Genomic DNA, 16,415 nt, shown 5'->3' with positions numbered 1-16,415 from the left:
GTACTTTTATTTAACTTGGGTTTTATGTGATATTTAGGGGTGGATACATTAACATGTATTCATTCAGCAGATGCTTTTACCCAAGTGACTCTGAAATGTGAATTACTGAATCGATGATAATTGGATGTCTCGCTCAAACAGTAGGTCTTACCATTGTGCATCCAGGAGATCTCGGGCAATGGTCTACCCTCTACCGAACACTGCAGGATAAAGTCCTGTCCCTCTGATACCGAACAGTCTTTCAGCGTAGAGCTGAACACCGGAGCTTTAGCTTCCACCCTCGCACCTACAACACACATACAGGAATATTCATTACTTAGTCTTACACTGTAACAACGGCACCCTCAAATAAAGTGCAACATACTTTTATTCAGAAAGGACACACTAAATTGATCAAAAGAGACAGTAAAGACTTATAATGTTTCTAACAAAAGATTTATTTTCAAATAATTGCTGTTCTTGTGAACTTTCTAATCATCAAATTATCCTGGAAAAAAAAAATGAATTGCGGTTTTCAAAAAAAAAAATTAAGTGTTTTCAACATTAAATCAGCATATTCGAATGATTTCCGAAGGATCACGTTAAGGTATAATCCATGTATCTTTTTATGAGCTCAAAAATGATCTAAATTAGGAAAATCTAAAGCATGGCACAATACAGGACAGATCAATAAATAATATATATATATATATATATATATGAAGAGTTCAGATGCAAAAGCCTAAGTGCCATTTGAAATTTTCTTCTAGAATGACCATTTTTATCAAGCTTGTATATTTAAGTTTAGTGATTTCACTTAAATGGCAATGATGATTACCTCTTAATTGTTATTTAAGTGAAATTACTGAACTTAAATATACAAGTTTTTTTTAAAAAAATCATCATTCAAGAAGAAAATTTCGGTCCCACTTTATATTAAGTGGCTTTAAGTACTATGTACTTACATTGAAGTTACTACTTTGATACATTTGACTTATTGTGTACATACATGTTTTTACATTGTACTTATATTATTAAAATACCTGCATGTAACTACAACTGTAATTAATTGATGTTATTACATTTGTAATTACACAGTTGACCCTTCCCTTACACCTTAACCCACCCTGATATCTACCCATACCACCACACCTGTCCCTAACCTTACCCATATCACACCTCAATAGCAGCAAAAGTGTTTTACAATACAACCTGAACACAATAAGTGCATTGTACTTATATTCCTATGTAAGTACATAGTACTTAAAGCCACTTAATATAAAGTGGGACCAAAATTTCAAATGGCATTTAGAAGCTTTTGCATCTGAACTCTTCATATATATATATATATATAAAGATCAATAAATTGTTGTTTTTGTTATTATAGTTAGTATAGTAATAATAATAATATAGTTATTATTAGTTTTAATGTAAAGTAATGTAACTAACTTGACAAAATATACATAATTAAAAAGGTCTAATACTCAAGCTTCAATTTTTGTCCTTTGTTTTATTATAATAATGTCATGGTGTCAGTAATTTCTTAATATCTATTGGTACCTTTAATATGAAATTTGATACAAAGCCGAAGAAGGTGAAGTGAGAAGTTTTGTCAAAGAAAGGGGGGGCTAAAAGGTTTAATGGAAATACAGAAAATGTAGAGGTGATCAGACCTGTGACTTTAGCAGCACTGCATTTCCAGACTGCAACAAGGCCAATTTAGTTTGTTTTCCCCTATAAAGATATTCATGCAACCCATTTCTAGTAACTTTACAGTGAAGCCCTTTTTTTCATTTCTTGTTTTTTTTTTTTGTTTTTTTTTTTCAAAAGATTTACATCTGTGTGTGTGTGTGGGGGGGGGGGGGGGTAACAGGTTATAGAAAATGTAGATGTAGCAAACGAGTACTCAATTCTTACGCTTGACAGTCAGACTCCAGTGGACTGCAGTCTTTCCTTTTTTGTTGGTAGCAGTGCAGCCATACTGTCCCGTGTCAGTAATGTGAGCGTTCTCCAGACACAGAACATGCAGACTGCCCTCCTGGCGTGTGCTGACGCCTGATCTCTGTCTGAGAGGAGCACCATCTTTCACCCAGCTCACTGTTGGCACTGGAGACCCAGACACTGAGAGAGAGAGAGAGAGAGAGAGAGAGAGAGAGCAAAGAATGAGATCATTCATTTACATTACTTTTCACAGCTTTGCGCAACATCTACAGTTCTTCTTACATATTGTACTGCAAATTCAAATGTAAAATTTTCATTTGTAAACATTTGTTTCCCCAACAAATAACCTACTTATTATTATAATCTTATAATCATTGCAGAATACCACATATATTTCCAGAAATTAAAATCAGAAGCTTTAAGGATTTAAGGACAAAAATCTTAACCTAAAGATCATAAATGTAAATATTCAAGACCCTCTCAAGACTTGTATTAAGAGACTTGGGTGCGTTATTGTTTTCATGAAAGGGTTATACACATAAATATACAAATAAAAGATTAAGGAATATATTACAAATTTTGAATGCTTTTATTTTATTTATGCTTAGCAAACCCTTGTGAAAAAGAAGTACACTTTAGCATACTTTTGAAAAGAGTATCTTATTACGGAAACAATATATTTAAAACTAACATACTTTAGTGCAAACATTGCAATTAAACTAAAATGATTTATAATATTTACATTAAATGCACTTTTAAACAGAGTATTTTTTGACCCTCTTAAGAAGAACTTAACAACATTTTTATCTGTATTTCCTCTTTATAGATGTAATTTTATAGTTAGTTCTATTATGTTTAAAATCTGGTTAAGGGTTTAACTGCCGAATGTACTGACAAACATTTAAACTAAAATATGCTTTAATGTCACGTGTATGTTATGTTTTTTTTAATACACAAAAGCAATGATGAAGTTGCAATTTAGAACATTTAAAATATATTACAGTAACTTTATATTATTATTAAATAACCCACTACAGTTTACATTGCATTCAAGTACTTTACATGTGCATTAATACATTAGTCAACAGATACAAATGAGTGTAATTTAAATCATAAAAAATATTATTAAAACATACTCTACTTTAAAACTTTTAATTTGAAAATATCACAAAGTCTCTATGGGCCCTATCTTCCATCGAGCACAATTGACTTTGTACACCGACACAATTATCATTCCTATTTTGCACCCGACGCACAGCGGACTTTTATCTCCACAGAGGTACGTCGGAAAATTAGGGAATGAACTTACGCTCCCGGGGGCGGTTCAGCGAAAAGAAACAATTCCGCCACAGGCCAGGAAAAACCTACTCTAAAGTCAGTGGCACGTTATTCAGGTCTTATTTTAAGGCCAAATACTTGGCCATAATTTAGCATGTGCACAACGCGTATGCACTTTGCTTCTCTCATTTACACAGATGCAACAGTTCCCATTTTTGCAAACCATTAATTACAAGGAAAAATATTACCACATAAGGGAAATCATTGTGGTGTCCAAGATGTGAAAAAATAGGCATAAATCTAGCTTACACATTTGCCCAAAATAGTATACCGAAGCTAATTTTAGTGGGTTTCTCCCATCCCCATACAATGGCCCTCATTTATCAAAAGCGCGTACGCACGTTTTGAGTTAGTGCGGATATGCGCAGAAAAATTCCTAACACCACAAAACACACTGACAAACTAAAAGATATGATGTATTATGACCCACTGTAAAACAAACAAACAAAAAACAACATAGTAATTATAAACTTCAGTGTTTATTTTTGTGTAACGTGGACTTCAATGTTTAATTTGTGTAACTTTACCAAAGCATTTGTATGTATTCCTTCAGTTGCGAGCCCGCTTTACCCTGACGTTTCAGGATTATCCCCGGCAGGTGCACACGGACTGGGTTCGGTAGCCTCTAATGAAAGGCTTTCAATGACCAAAAAAATAATTCAGACTGACAAAATAATAAAAAATACGTTCTTCTTCTTTTAAATGATAATAATAATAATACAAATAATAATAACGACATCCTTCTTCTAAATAACAATAAGCATCATTAATACAAATCATAATAATAAGAAGAATACTGTTAATTGTCATGCAATTATTAATGTGAATGAATGGTACTTCACATCACATCATCATCATCATCACTATTATACATGTGACGTGATTCGAAATTGAATGCTAATTTCAAAAGACGTGCTGTAAAATAATGCATTGTGATAGGTCATTTCGGCTCCACGTCGGAGAAGTTTCTCTTCTTTGCCGTCTTACATGTGTCCATGGCGTAAAATGAGGGCGTGGGGGGAGCGGAGACTTGAATATTTAGGGGCGTGTTATTCTAATGACGATCGTTTTCGGCCGCGGGATTTATCAAGGGCAGGCATTGCGTACACCTGGATTTCAAAGGTACGCACATCTTCAAAAATCAGGCGGTGAGAGGAGTGTAAGCATAATCTTACGCCAAAATATACACCCGTTTCTACGCAAGATTGATAAATGAGGGCCAATGTCACTACTCTGTCTTTTACGCCCCTGACATGAACGTTGGTCTCCTCGGCTGTGAACCGCTCCTGGTGTGCGCCTGGCAGATCCGCCATTATAATAGCAATCCGCCATGGAACAAGCGTGCCTGCTTTTAAAGGAGATGTGAGATGACACTCTGATTGGTTTATTGCACGTTACGCCCAAACCACACAAAGTTACTTGCGTTTCGCGTTTGATACTTGAGTTTCAGATCGTTAAAATAGGGCCCAATGAGTACATTTTTATTTAATGAATAATATATTATCTGCAAGTGCATTTATTTTTCGAAATATACTTCATGTTAGATTATTACAACTGCATATGAAGAGTTCAGATGCAAAAGCCTCTAAATGAAGAATGTTAATTTTTATCAAGCTTGTATATTTAAGTTCAGTAATTTCACTTAAATGGCAATGAAGATGACCTATGAATTGCCATTTAAGTGAAATTACTGAATTTAAACATACAAGCTTGATAAAAATGATTATTCTAGAAGAGAATTTCAAATGGCACTTAGAGGCTTTTGCATCTGAACTCTTCATATTCAATACAATTAGGCGCACTTCATTTTTAAAAGGAAATTAATTTTTCTTCCAGAAGATAAAGTCGAGACATGTGAACAGAGGTACTGTATAGACAGCAGCTGGTCACATCATAACAGCATTGACCAATCAGCATTCAAGACCAGAACTAAAGACTAACAGACTCTATATTTGATCCCAGTCACTTCAGTTCACTAGACTCACCTTGGCATCTGAAAGTGACCTTTTCTCCCTGCATGACCTCTTGGCTCTGAGGCTGATAGTCAAAACTTGGGAGAGTTTCTAGAACATCCACGTTGCTCTTTCTGGTTTGTTGGCTTTTGTCTCTGCTGGACTCCACTCGTGATGGTTCAGGCATCTGTCCTGGAGCTCTGAACCTATCCGAAACTCTCTTCGTGCCATGTGACTCAATCTTTACAATGTTTTGATTTCTTACATTGACAAAGTTTGATGTCTTGTCACTGGCTGGTGATCTTCCATCTGTGGATTTGCTGATGGGTTGTGAGGATAGGGTTGATGTTATTTTTGGTGTGTCAGTTCTGGTCATGACGGGAACACTGGCTACAATGGTAGTGGACAGTGGTGTGCATGTTTCTGTAGTTACGGTGCGGACAGATGTGCTAGAGGTTTTTTGTTCAATGTCAAGACCGTTGGTGCTGTGCTTGGCCGGATCCTGAAATCGTTTGGGAACGCTAAGGAAAGAAAGATCCTAAAGTCAAGTGAACAGTCGTTGCTGTGTTTCCACCCAGCCATTTTGATGCTCTTTTTGGGATATTGCATAAAGAAACTACTAGATGGAAACACCAAGATGCACATGAACTAAAAAAAAAAAAAAGTGATCGTTTGAGTTGGATTTTTAATTAGATTAAGAAAACTTGACCATAAACTACAATGGAAACACATTTACAGAATAAATTAAAGGGTTAGTTCACCCAAAAATGAAAATTCTGTCAGTATTTACTCACCCTCATGTTGTTAGAGGTTTGGAACAACATGAGGGTGAGTAAATGCTGACAGAATTTTCATTTTTGGGTGAACTAACCCTTTAAATAAATGCGCATAAAAAAACAACAACAACAACAACACATGACTGTGTTGGACTGCGATGGAACAGCATAACTGGACAAACCAGCACAGCAATTAATGTTTAGTCGACTAGGGGGAACTAGACTAGAGCAAGGTAAAAAAAAAAAAAAAAAAAAAAACTAAACCAGGTCCATTTGTATTTCTTTATGTATACATCAAGAAATACAAATAAATAGATTTAAAAAAATAAGTAAATAAACTAATAAAAAAGAATTAAATAAACAAAAAACACAGCAATTCAAATGGAAATTAAATATATTCAATATAATGTATTAGAAATATTTGTAATTCATACTATTCATTTATTTTTAGATATTAAAAGAAAAAAAAGTAGAAAAAAAAGAAGTCTTACTTACATGGCTGTCTCAGTGTCTCCATCTGCAACAGATCAACACAATGAGCCATAAGAATTTCAGACTTTAAACTATGTTTTGTTTTAATCTTATTGCTGGATAATATTAAGACATTAATGAAATGCATATTGCTATATTTACTGCCCTGACATCTGTGGAAATTGTGGCAATTGTGAAATGTAATATTCATACAATGAGAATAATTTTAAAATTATGAGAAATAAAGTTGCAACTGTGAGCTTTAAAGGCACACTATGCAAGATTTGTACCTTAACATAACAGCTTCAAAGTCGTTTTGGTGGTAAACAAAGTCACAGTAGGGCGAATCATCCTGGTAGTAAAGCTTTGGGGGGGACGCCGCCGGAAAAAACAGCAATGCAAGTTTGAGAGTGGCGCCCCTGACAAATCTCGCGACAATCCCCAAATGCTTTACGGTGACCACGTTAGACACATCAACAACAACATTATGAAGCCACTTGCGCGCATCCAAGAAAATTCGGTCAGAATCAGAAATGTCAAGAAAAAGGAAAAGAGAATCGGACCATGGAAGAAATCGAACAAGAGTCCCAATCGGTCAGGCTTTCACTCGTTGGCGCGAGCTTAAAAAGCAGCACTGGATGCAACGCGATGCTGACTTGGTGATTTTGTTGATGGACTTGTAAGAAAATCTCTTATTTGTAAACTTGTTTGCATTCTATGTTGTATGTTGTTGCGCTGTTTTTTTAGTATGTCATTTTTACGGTGCCGTTCATTCATCTATTGTTGATTTTCATTTCATTTTCAGTGTGATTGTTGATAGACAAGTTTAATAATTGTCACATATGTCTAGCTAGCTTTCGATTACCAGACCTGTAAACAGACTTCCTAACATGACAAACAGTCGTTTTTCTTAGTTTTTTTGGTTATGTTTTATTGCCTAGTTTGGCACAAGAGATGTGTATTTATCACGTAACGTTAGTCCTGTGTCTGGTTCGAATTTCTTATGGCATTTGTATGTGCTTATACAAAATTTAGCTGACTAACAGTGCACTTCCCGACAGTAACTTTACTTCAAATTGTGTTGATTATGAGTCAATTAAATCTTGACACTGTTGATGTTGAGTCCTGCGATTATCATGAGGACATACTCAATATCTCACATTATTATTGGGACATATATAAGCCTAGAGGTTGTAAATAGTGTAATTGAGCACAATTTGCTAACTATTATGAAAAATTGTAATAATCATGTCTAATGAAATCATAACGGCCAATGTTATGAAATAATGTGACGTACATTTAACTTTATTGATGTCATCTGACTTTTTGTAATGTTTACATTACAATCAAAAACACAAATGAAATTATACATTAGTCGGAACAGTTGTTGCTGTGTTTCCACCCACCCATTTTGATGCAATTTTTGGGATATTGCATAAAGAAACTACTATAGATGGAAACACCAAGAACTAAAAAAAAAAAATGCGATCGTTTGAGTTGGATTTTTAGTTAGATTAAGAAAGCATGACCATAAACTACAATGGAAACACATTTACAGAATAAATTAAATAAATAAATGCGCATCAAAAAAAAAAAAACCAAAAAAACATGACTTTGCAATGGAACGGCATAACTGGACAAAACCAGCAACTAATGTTTAGTCGACTAAGGGGAACTAGACTAGTGCAAGGTTTAAAAAATAAAAATAAAAAAAATAGACCAGGACCATTTGTATTTTTTTATATATACAAAAATAAAACTAATAAACTAATAAAAATAAACTAATACAAAAGAATTAAATAAACAAAAAACACAGCAATTCAAAATACTAGAAATTAAATATATTCTGTTAAATATGTAATGTTTACATTACAATCAAAAACACAAATGAAATTATACATTAGTCCTACACTATAAGCTATTTACTTGTGATTTAGCAGAAATTGTGTAAAAACGTTATAAGCCAGCAAATAGGCAATTTTATTATTATAAAGTAGTTTAACACTTGACATATTGTTATTATTAACCAATTACCATCATCAGTAGTTCAGTAGACTGCAGTAACAGGGGAGTTACGGTTATTTATGCAAGTACTCCACAGTGGCTCTAGGGGTCGCTGTTTCACAAAAACATCAGAGCTGCATGGTGTGGCTTTAAAGCTGCAATTATGTCAATGACTTCTGCATTTATAAAACACATCACCAAAGTATACGTTTTCAAGTTTTACATGAGAAAAATTGAAAAAGATGGTGGTAGTTAGAACCCATGGGGAAGTGGCCTACATTGGCCTGGTCTAGAATCCATTCGTAATCTGTTTCTCCATCAATACACCCTTCTCTTACCTTGTACAATGAGTTCAGCAGTTGCAGAGGCTTTCCCAGCACTGTTGGCCACCAGACAGGTGTACAGGCCAGCGTCCTCTGAGCACACATGGCGAATCTCCAGGAAATGCATTCCTGATCTCTCAAACATGTTATAGTGATCCGATGGCTGGATCTTATCTTCTCCCTGACAGAGGAAACACAAGGAATGAATATTCCCACACTACCTGCACTTGACCCAAACTGTCATTTCAAATATTGGTTAATCATGTCTCACCTTACACCACTGCACCAGTGGCTGGGGTCGCCCTGTGATCTTGGCAGAGAATTTGCCACTCTGTCCAACTTTGAGATACAGGCGAGAAGGTTTAGTCACAAATTTTGGGGGGCTTTCACCCCAGATACTGGGTCTATTCTCAACTGCAGGAACACCCATGGATCTGCTGGTGACAAAAGAGAGAAAATATATATAATGGTTCTGATTCACATGACTAAACCCAGGAACATACATTTATTGCATGCACATGCGGTTTCTTTTCAAACTAGCTCAATTATGTCCTCAGGTGGCAGGCGGAAATGGCCAAAATGTTGACCAAATGTTAATTGTGAATGCATATTTGACAGAAATTTCATAGCTTATCAATTTTTGTCAGATGTTTTTTTCATTACCAACCAGCTCCAAGATGAAGTGCAACAATACATTTGATTTTAAGCTAAGAGAAATTTGACTACGACAATTTTGTGAATCGTATTCTTCACATGATGATAATTGGAAAAAATAAATTAACAAAAACAGTAACAGTAAACAATGTATAACTAACTACCAAAATGATGTGGCATGTTGTGTATTTCATATTACAGTTTTTCTCAATTGCTTACACACTATAACCAGGCTTTTGAACTAAAATTTCAAAACCATAATGCCATTTATCAAAAAGCACACCCATTTCACTAAACTATAAACAATGTTCCCTGTTTTGACACATGAGTAAGAATTGTTGAACTGTCACTGCAAATCTCTACGCACAAATCCCTTCATATTCCATTGCCAAGACCATGTGGTAATTTAGAAAGCACTAGCATTCAATATTGTTCACTCGAGTCAGCATAGTTTCAGCTCAATTAACACACAATTAACACACATCAATCAGAACTTTCAAGATACATAAAAGTACCAGAGTCCAATGGATCCACAAAGAAATGAAGGAAGAGGTTGAGGAGGGAGCAGAAGAGGAGGTGGTGAAGGAGGAGGGAGAGGAAGAGGATGTGGTGAAGGAGGAGGAAGAGGAGGTGGTGAAGGAGGAGGGAGAGGGAGAGGAGGTGGTGAAGGAGGAGGAAGAGGAGGTGGTGAAGGAGGAGGGAGAGGAAGAGGACGTGGTGAAGGAGGAGGAATGGGACGTGGTGAAGGAGGAGGGAGCGGAAGAGGATGTGGTGAAGGAGGAGGAAGAGGAGGTGGTGAAGGAGGAGGGAGAGGGAGAGGACGTGGTGAAGGAGGAGGAAGAGGAAGAGGACGTGGTGAAGGAGGAATAGGATGTGGTGAAGGAGGCGGGAGCGGACGAGGACATGGTGAAAGAGGAGGGAGAGGAAGAGGACGTGGTGAAGGAGGAGGAAGAGGATGTGGTGAAGGAGGAGGAAGAGGACATGGTGAAAGAGGAGGAAGAGGATGTGGTGATGGAGGAGGAATAGGATGTGGTGAAGGAGGAGGAAGAGGACATGCTGAAGGAAGAGGGAGAGGAAGAGGACATGGTGAAGGAGGAGGAAGAGCACGTGGTGAAAGAGGAGGAAGAGGACGTGGTGAAGGAGGAGTGAAAGGAAAAGGACGTGGTGAAGGAGGAGGAAGAGGACGTGGTGATGGAGGAGGAATAGGATGTTCTGAAGGAGGAAGAGGACATGCTGAAGGAGGAGGGAGAGGAAGAGGACGTGGTGAAGGAGGAGGAAGAGGACGTGGTGAAGGAGGAGGAAGAGGAGGAAGAAAAGGAAGAGGAAGACATGGTGAAGTACGAGGTAGACGAGGTGAAGGTGGTGGAGGAGGAGGAGGAGGAGGAGGAAGGGCAAGGAGACAAGCAGTCTCGAATGAAATTAGAGCCACTTTAGTTGATCATGTCCTTGTCCATGGCATGACTATGAGGGCGGCTGGGCAACGAGTACAGCCTAATTTGAAGAGGACGTTGTGAGGGAGGAGGAATAGGACGTGCTGAAGGAGGAGGGAGAGGAAGAGGACGTGTTGAAGGAGGAGGGAGAGGATGTGGTGAAGGAGGAGGGAGAGGAAGAGAACGTGGTGAATGAGGAGGAATAGGATGTGGTGAAGGAGGAGGGAGAGGAAGATGACGTGGTGAAGGAGGAGGAATAGGACGTGGTGAAAGAGGAGGAAGAGGACATGCTTAATGAGGAGGGAGAGGAAGAGGATGTGGTGAAAGAGGAGGAATAGGACTTGCTGAAGGAGGAGGGAGCGGAAGAGAACGTGGTGAAGGAGGAGGAAGAGGACGTGGTGAAGGAGGAGAAAGAGGACGTGGTGAAGGAGGAGGGAGAGGAAGAGAACGTGGTGAATGAGGAAGAATAGGACTTGCTGAAGGAGAAGGGAGCGGAAGAGGACGTGGTGGAGGAGGAGGAATAGGACATGCTGAAGGAGGAGGGAGAGGAAGAGGACGAGAGGAGGAGGATGTGGTGAAGGAGGAGGAAGAGAACGTGGTGAAGGAGGAGGAAGAGGACGTGGTGAAGGAGGAGGGAGAGAAAGATTACGTGTTGAAGGAGGAGGGAGCGGAAGATGACATGGTGAGGGAGGAGGGAGAGGAAAAGGACATGGTGAAGGAGGAGGGAGAGGACGTGGTGAAGGAGGAGGAATAGGACGTGGTGAAGGAGGAGGGAGCATAAGAGGATGTGGTGAAGGAGGAGGAAGAGGAGGTGGTGAAGGAGGAGGAAGAGGACGTGGTGAAGGAGGAGGAATAGGACGTGGTGAAGGAGGCGGGAGCGGAAGAGGACGTGGTGAATGAGGAGGGAGAGGAAGAGGATGTGGTGAAGGAGGAGGAAGAGGACGTGGTGAAGGAGGAGTGAGAGGAACAGTACGTGGTGAATGAGGAGGAATAGGATGTGGTGAAGGAGGAGGGAGCATAAGAGGACGTGGTGAAGGAGGAGGAAGAGAACGTGGTGAAGGAGGAGGAATAGGACGTGCTGAATGAGGAGGGAGCTGAAGAGGACGTGGTGAAGGAGGAGCAAGAGGAAGTTGGCGTGGTGAAGGAGGAGGGAATGGAAGAAGGTGTGGTGAAGGAGGAGGAAGAGGAGGTGGTGAAGAAGGAGGGAGAGGAAGAGGAAGTGGTGAAGGCAGATGAAGAGGATTTGGTGAAGGAGGAGGGAGCGGAAGAGGACGTGGTGAAGGAGGAGGTAGAGGACGTGGTGAAGGAGGAGGAAAAGGACGTGGTGAAGGAGGAGGGAGATGAAGAGGACGTGGTGAAGGAGGAGGGAGAGGAAGAGGACATAGTGAAGGAGGAGGAAAAGGACATGGTGAAAGAGGAGGGAGAGGAAGAGGATGTGGTGAAGGAGGAGGAAGAGTATGTGGTGAAGAAGGAGGAATAGGACGTGGTAAAGGAGGAGGGAGAGGATGAAGAAAAGGAAGAGGAAGACGAGGTGAAGGACGAGGTAGACGAGGTGGAGGTGGTGGTGGAGGAGGAAGAGGAGGAAGGGCAAGGAGACAAGCAGTCTCGAATGAAATTAGAGCCACTTTAGTTGATCATGTCCTTGTCCATGGCATGACTATGAGGTTGGCTGGGCAACAAGTACAGCCTAATCTGAGTCGCTTCACCGTTGCCTCCATCATCAGAACTTTCAGGGAGGAAAACAGGTAGGTGTAATTACCCCTTTCACACGCAAGTTTAAAATATTCTAACTGACCCCCCAGCGTGAGTTTTTCAAAGCGTCCATTATTTAGAACTTGCCACTTTAATGTTTCCATGGTTACGCGTCATTGCTTGTCACGTGACACAGCACAAGAACAACACGGCGCTGAATGAAGGATGATCTGCTTTTATGTAATTTTTCCTTTTTTAATAAAATTATTCACAAATGTATTAGCTATAGCATGGAACACTGATATTCCGATTGTCAAATATGTGCAAGTGGATGGCTTTTGTTGTTTAAACATCTTTATAACAATCGCGTTAGTTGAGCTGTATACACAGTGGGCGGCGCCATTTTAGTCTCTTTTTCAGTTCAGAGAATCGGATCTGTTGGATTTACAATGTCAATTCCTCCACTTCTCACGAAATACATGAAAGTAAGTGGATGGTGAACTGGGTCAAATGTTAAGCTACTTACACAATGCGTATCTCTTATTATAATTTAAAGGATTATTATTGCCGCTTCCATAGACATCAGTGTGCATTTTACAAACTTAAAATCATTGTTTTGCTAGTACTTATGTGTATTTAAATATCTGAAACCTAAAATAAACATTATGTGGTTGAAAACAATCAATAGTAGTTTTGATGACAGCACTGAGTGCGTCTGTCTCTGGCTCAGCGTCAGCCAGCGCGCGAGAGCAAGTTTGAATTTAGCAGTTGATCAGTTGATCATTGCCAATAATGTAATCTGCAAGCGAGAGATTCAAAGGAGAGTGTTTTAGGATAATAATCATTTCCAAGGAATAAATGCCATCAGCCAACACAATTGACCGCATCCTCTGAAAGCACCAGTTCCGGATGAAATGGGTATACCGCGTCCCTTTTGAACGAAACTTAAAGACCAACAAGTGGAATATGTTCAGGGAGGAATTTTGTACTAAGTATTCTCTACCATCAGAGTTTATGCTGCCATTTGTGCCCTCTTGAACTGTGCTTCAGCAAAGAGATTTATTCTACTGTGTTTCATGTGTTTTGCAGAGAATCTTTGAGATTTAAGGCTGGCCTGTTCCCCATGAAATTATCTTTATGGATGAGGCTAGTTTCAACCTGACCAAAGGAAGGAGAAGGGGGAGGAACATAATTGGCCATCGGGCTATGGTAAATGTTCCTGGTCAGCACGGAGGGAGTGTCACTATGTGCGCAGCCATCAGCCAACGAGGGGTACTCTACCGCCATGCCATTTTAGGACCCTATAACACTATGCTCCTCCTTGCTTTCCTTGACGGTCTAAGAGAGCATATGTTCCAGTTGGACCACAGGGAACCAGCACAACCAGACCACCCTCACTATGTTGTTTGGGATAATGTCAGCTTCCATCGCGCTGCTCTGGTTCGAGACTGGTTTACCAATTGTTTAACTCGAGATTTTCAAACATCTTTCTGCCTGCATACTCTCCCTTTCTAAACCCAAGAGAGGGTTTTTTTTCGGCATTGCGGTGGAAAGTGTATGATCGAGATCCTTATATGCGTGTTCACCTCCTCCAGGCCATGGAAGAAGCCTGCCTAGATGTATGCATGTCAGGGGTGGATCAGGCATGCAAGAGGATTTTACCCCCGCTGCCTGGCTAGGGCTAATATAGCCTGTGATGGTAATGAGATTCTCTGGCCTCATCCAGACGAAAGACAGGAGGCTGAGGCGGAATAATCTTCTTCTTTTTTTTATTTTTGTGTTGTACTGTGTAGTACATGAATGAATAAAAATGTGCCAATGTGTCCATTGGTTGTGTCTTTTGTTTGTCATGTGAAAAGGTTTGTGAGGAGGGAACCACAAGTAACATAACTTACCAGTTTTGGAAATGTTGTTTTGAATTTATTGCACCAGTGTGTTAGACTATGTTGTAGTGTGTTATTTTGAGGGTGTCCTGTCTGAGGGCAAAGTTCGGTTTTTCAGCAAGAGTGAATGGTTTTGAGTGTAGAGCTTCATTTTGACCTGAAAATAGGTTGTTTGGAAAACTGGGTGAGACATTATGGATTTGTGTTTAATGTTTTGAGAATACGAGGCATAGTTTCAAGAAACGTGTTTAAGCAATCAAGAAAAAACTGTAATGCATGACATTTCGTCCCCTTGGAATTATAAGGTTCTATCTGCGTTCTGAGCAGTTTTGAGATATTGAGCTTCAAAGTTTTTGCATTCCATATAGGAAAATGTGTATGGGGAACATGTTTCTTTCAAACATAAAAATAACAGGGACCCTAAATGTACAAAACACATCACATAATGTAAACAAATTGCCACAGAATAAGAAAATGTGAATAACTCAATTTTGACAAAAATGTCAGATAGAACCTTATAATTCCAAGGGGACGATTTCCTTGTGTGGTGCTTTTCGGACAGTGTGTATCTCACCCTGCTCTGTTGGAGGAAGGAAGACTGTATTTTTTCACAGCATTTCCTGTGTGGGATGGAAAAGGTTATTCATGAAGCTCCAAATACAATGTATACACAGATCCATAAACACACAGAATTCATTAGAAACATAAAAAGCACATATTTCCCCTTTCCTCTTTCCCTCCTTGCTTCATAAACATGCAACAGCTGCTATTATCTGCTGCTAGTTGTAAAATATTTGAATGGCTCCATATGTTTGTGTCTTTGTGAAGTATGCTGGAGGAAGTTTATTAAGCATTTATGTGTCTATAAATCAGTACAAATGCAGTGCTGCATCTCTGACCCTGAACACTTTTAAAAGTGGAAAATGAGAAGTGCATTACACTGTGATGTAATGTAAACTTTTAAGTACAGTTGTAATTAAAATTAGTCAACCCCCATTGCAAATCAAGTTTATAGGCATAATTGACAGACGTTCCGCGGTTTGCAATCAACAAATCAAACAAAGTAATTGAAATTGCTCAACACAACCAATGTTTCAAGAATTCAAAGAATCACAAGAATTAACTGCATTTGGAGTCATTGCTATCAAACCTCTTGTGGTGATGTGAATGCCAGCGTGCATAATTTGATAAATAATTGCATAAACTTGAATATATCACCCAAGTCATGTTGACAACTTTTTTATGGTTCCTTTTTGAACCTGACAGCCTCAACATTTGTTATGGAAAAGAGCAGCTTGGACATTCTGCTTAACATCTTCAATCTCTAAAACACACCATCAGAACCAACCGCTCTTGTTTTTGAAAGATTATTTTCTTATTCACCATTTACCAGTAAAATGTCTAAGATTTAAGGGTCTTATGTTGATGTCTTCTGATTGCATTTTATGTAATGAATTTATATTTTTTACGCTGCATGTTTTCCTTAAATGCTTTCTTTTTATATGCTCAAAGTTTTATTGTACAGCACTATCTGTTGCTTTTACAGTTTTTCTCGATTGTTTACACACATTTTCTGGTACTTGAGACACAATGGCCACAACATGTAACTCATTCGCCAACCCCCTGAACCAATTCTGATAAACTACAAGCACAATTCCTGCTTTACACTTAAATTGCAGTTCTAAAACACACTTTTTTCAAAACACTACACACAAATTCTCTGCATTTGGCACAATTTTCATGCAGAAAATCTCTTGTTTTCACGAGGAACACACTGCCATTCAGATATTCACACTGACTCGTCACACGGGCAAACACATTTCACACAGTTTTACCATTAGCGATCAGAGCTTTAGCATAAAATACCAAAACCAAAGAGAAGATGCAGCATAGATTTTTTTTATTTCTTTTTTTACTGTAACAGCATAAAAAATTCTGTTGTTTTGTATGTAGACCACTGTATGTGCAACTT

General features: G+C 38.8%; 1 protein-coding gene and 1 pseudogene across 7 annotated transcripts in view; one reads left to right on the top strand and one right to left on the bottom strand.

Moving 5' to 3' along the window:
- Positions 1–16,415, bottom strand: part of mylka (myosin, light chain kinase a) — a 167,913-nt gene that overhangs the window by 71,142 nt on the left and 80,356 nt on the right. For 6 of the 7 annotated variants that reach the window (XM_089133013.1, XM_089133011.1, XM_039647162.2 and 3 more), the window contains 7 exons: positions 15,018–15,063; positions 9,056–9,221; positions 8,800–8,965; positions 6,482–6,503; positions 5,244–5,731; positions 1,897–2,100; positions 152–286 (listed from right to left, as the gene is read on the bottom strand). In XM_089133013.1, coding sequence (XP_088989139.1) covers positions 152–286; positions 1,897–2,100; positions 5,244–5,731; positions 6,482–6,503; positions 8,800–8,965; positions 9,056–9,221; positions 15,018–15,063 — 1,227 coding nt within the window. The remainder of the gene's footprint in view (positions 1–151; positions 287–1,896; positions 2,101–5,243; positions 5,732–6,481; positions 6,504–8,799; positions 8,966–9,055; positions 9,222–15,017; positions 15,064–16,415) is intronic. The other variant, XM_089133012.1, reaches the window with a different exon arrangement.
- LOC148978270 (uncharacterized) lies at positions 9,763–12,377 on the top strand (annotated as a pseudogene).

The sequence above is a fragment of the Pimephales promelas genome, chromosome 7, assembly GCF_988280905.1.
Source record: "Pimephales promelas chromosome 7, fPimPro1.hap1.1, whole genome shotgun sequence".
Lineage (NCBI taxonomy): Eukaryota > Metazoa > Chordata > Actinopteri > Cypriniformes > Leuciscidae > Pimephales > Pimephales promelas.
Note: the sequence above shows the minus strand (reverse complement) of the source record. Positions and strands in the feature narration are given on the sequence as shown.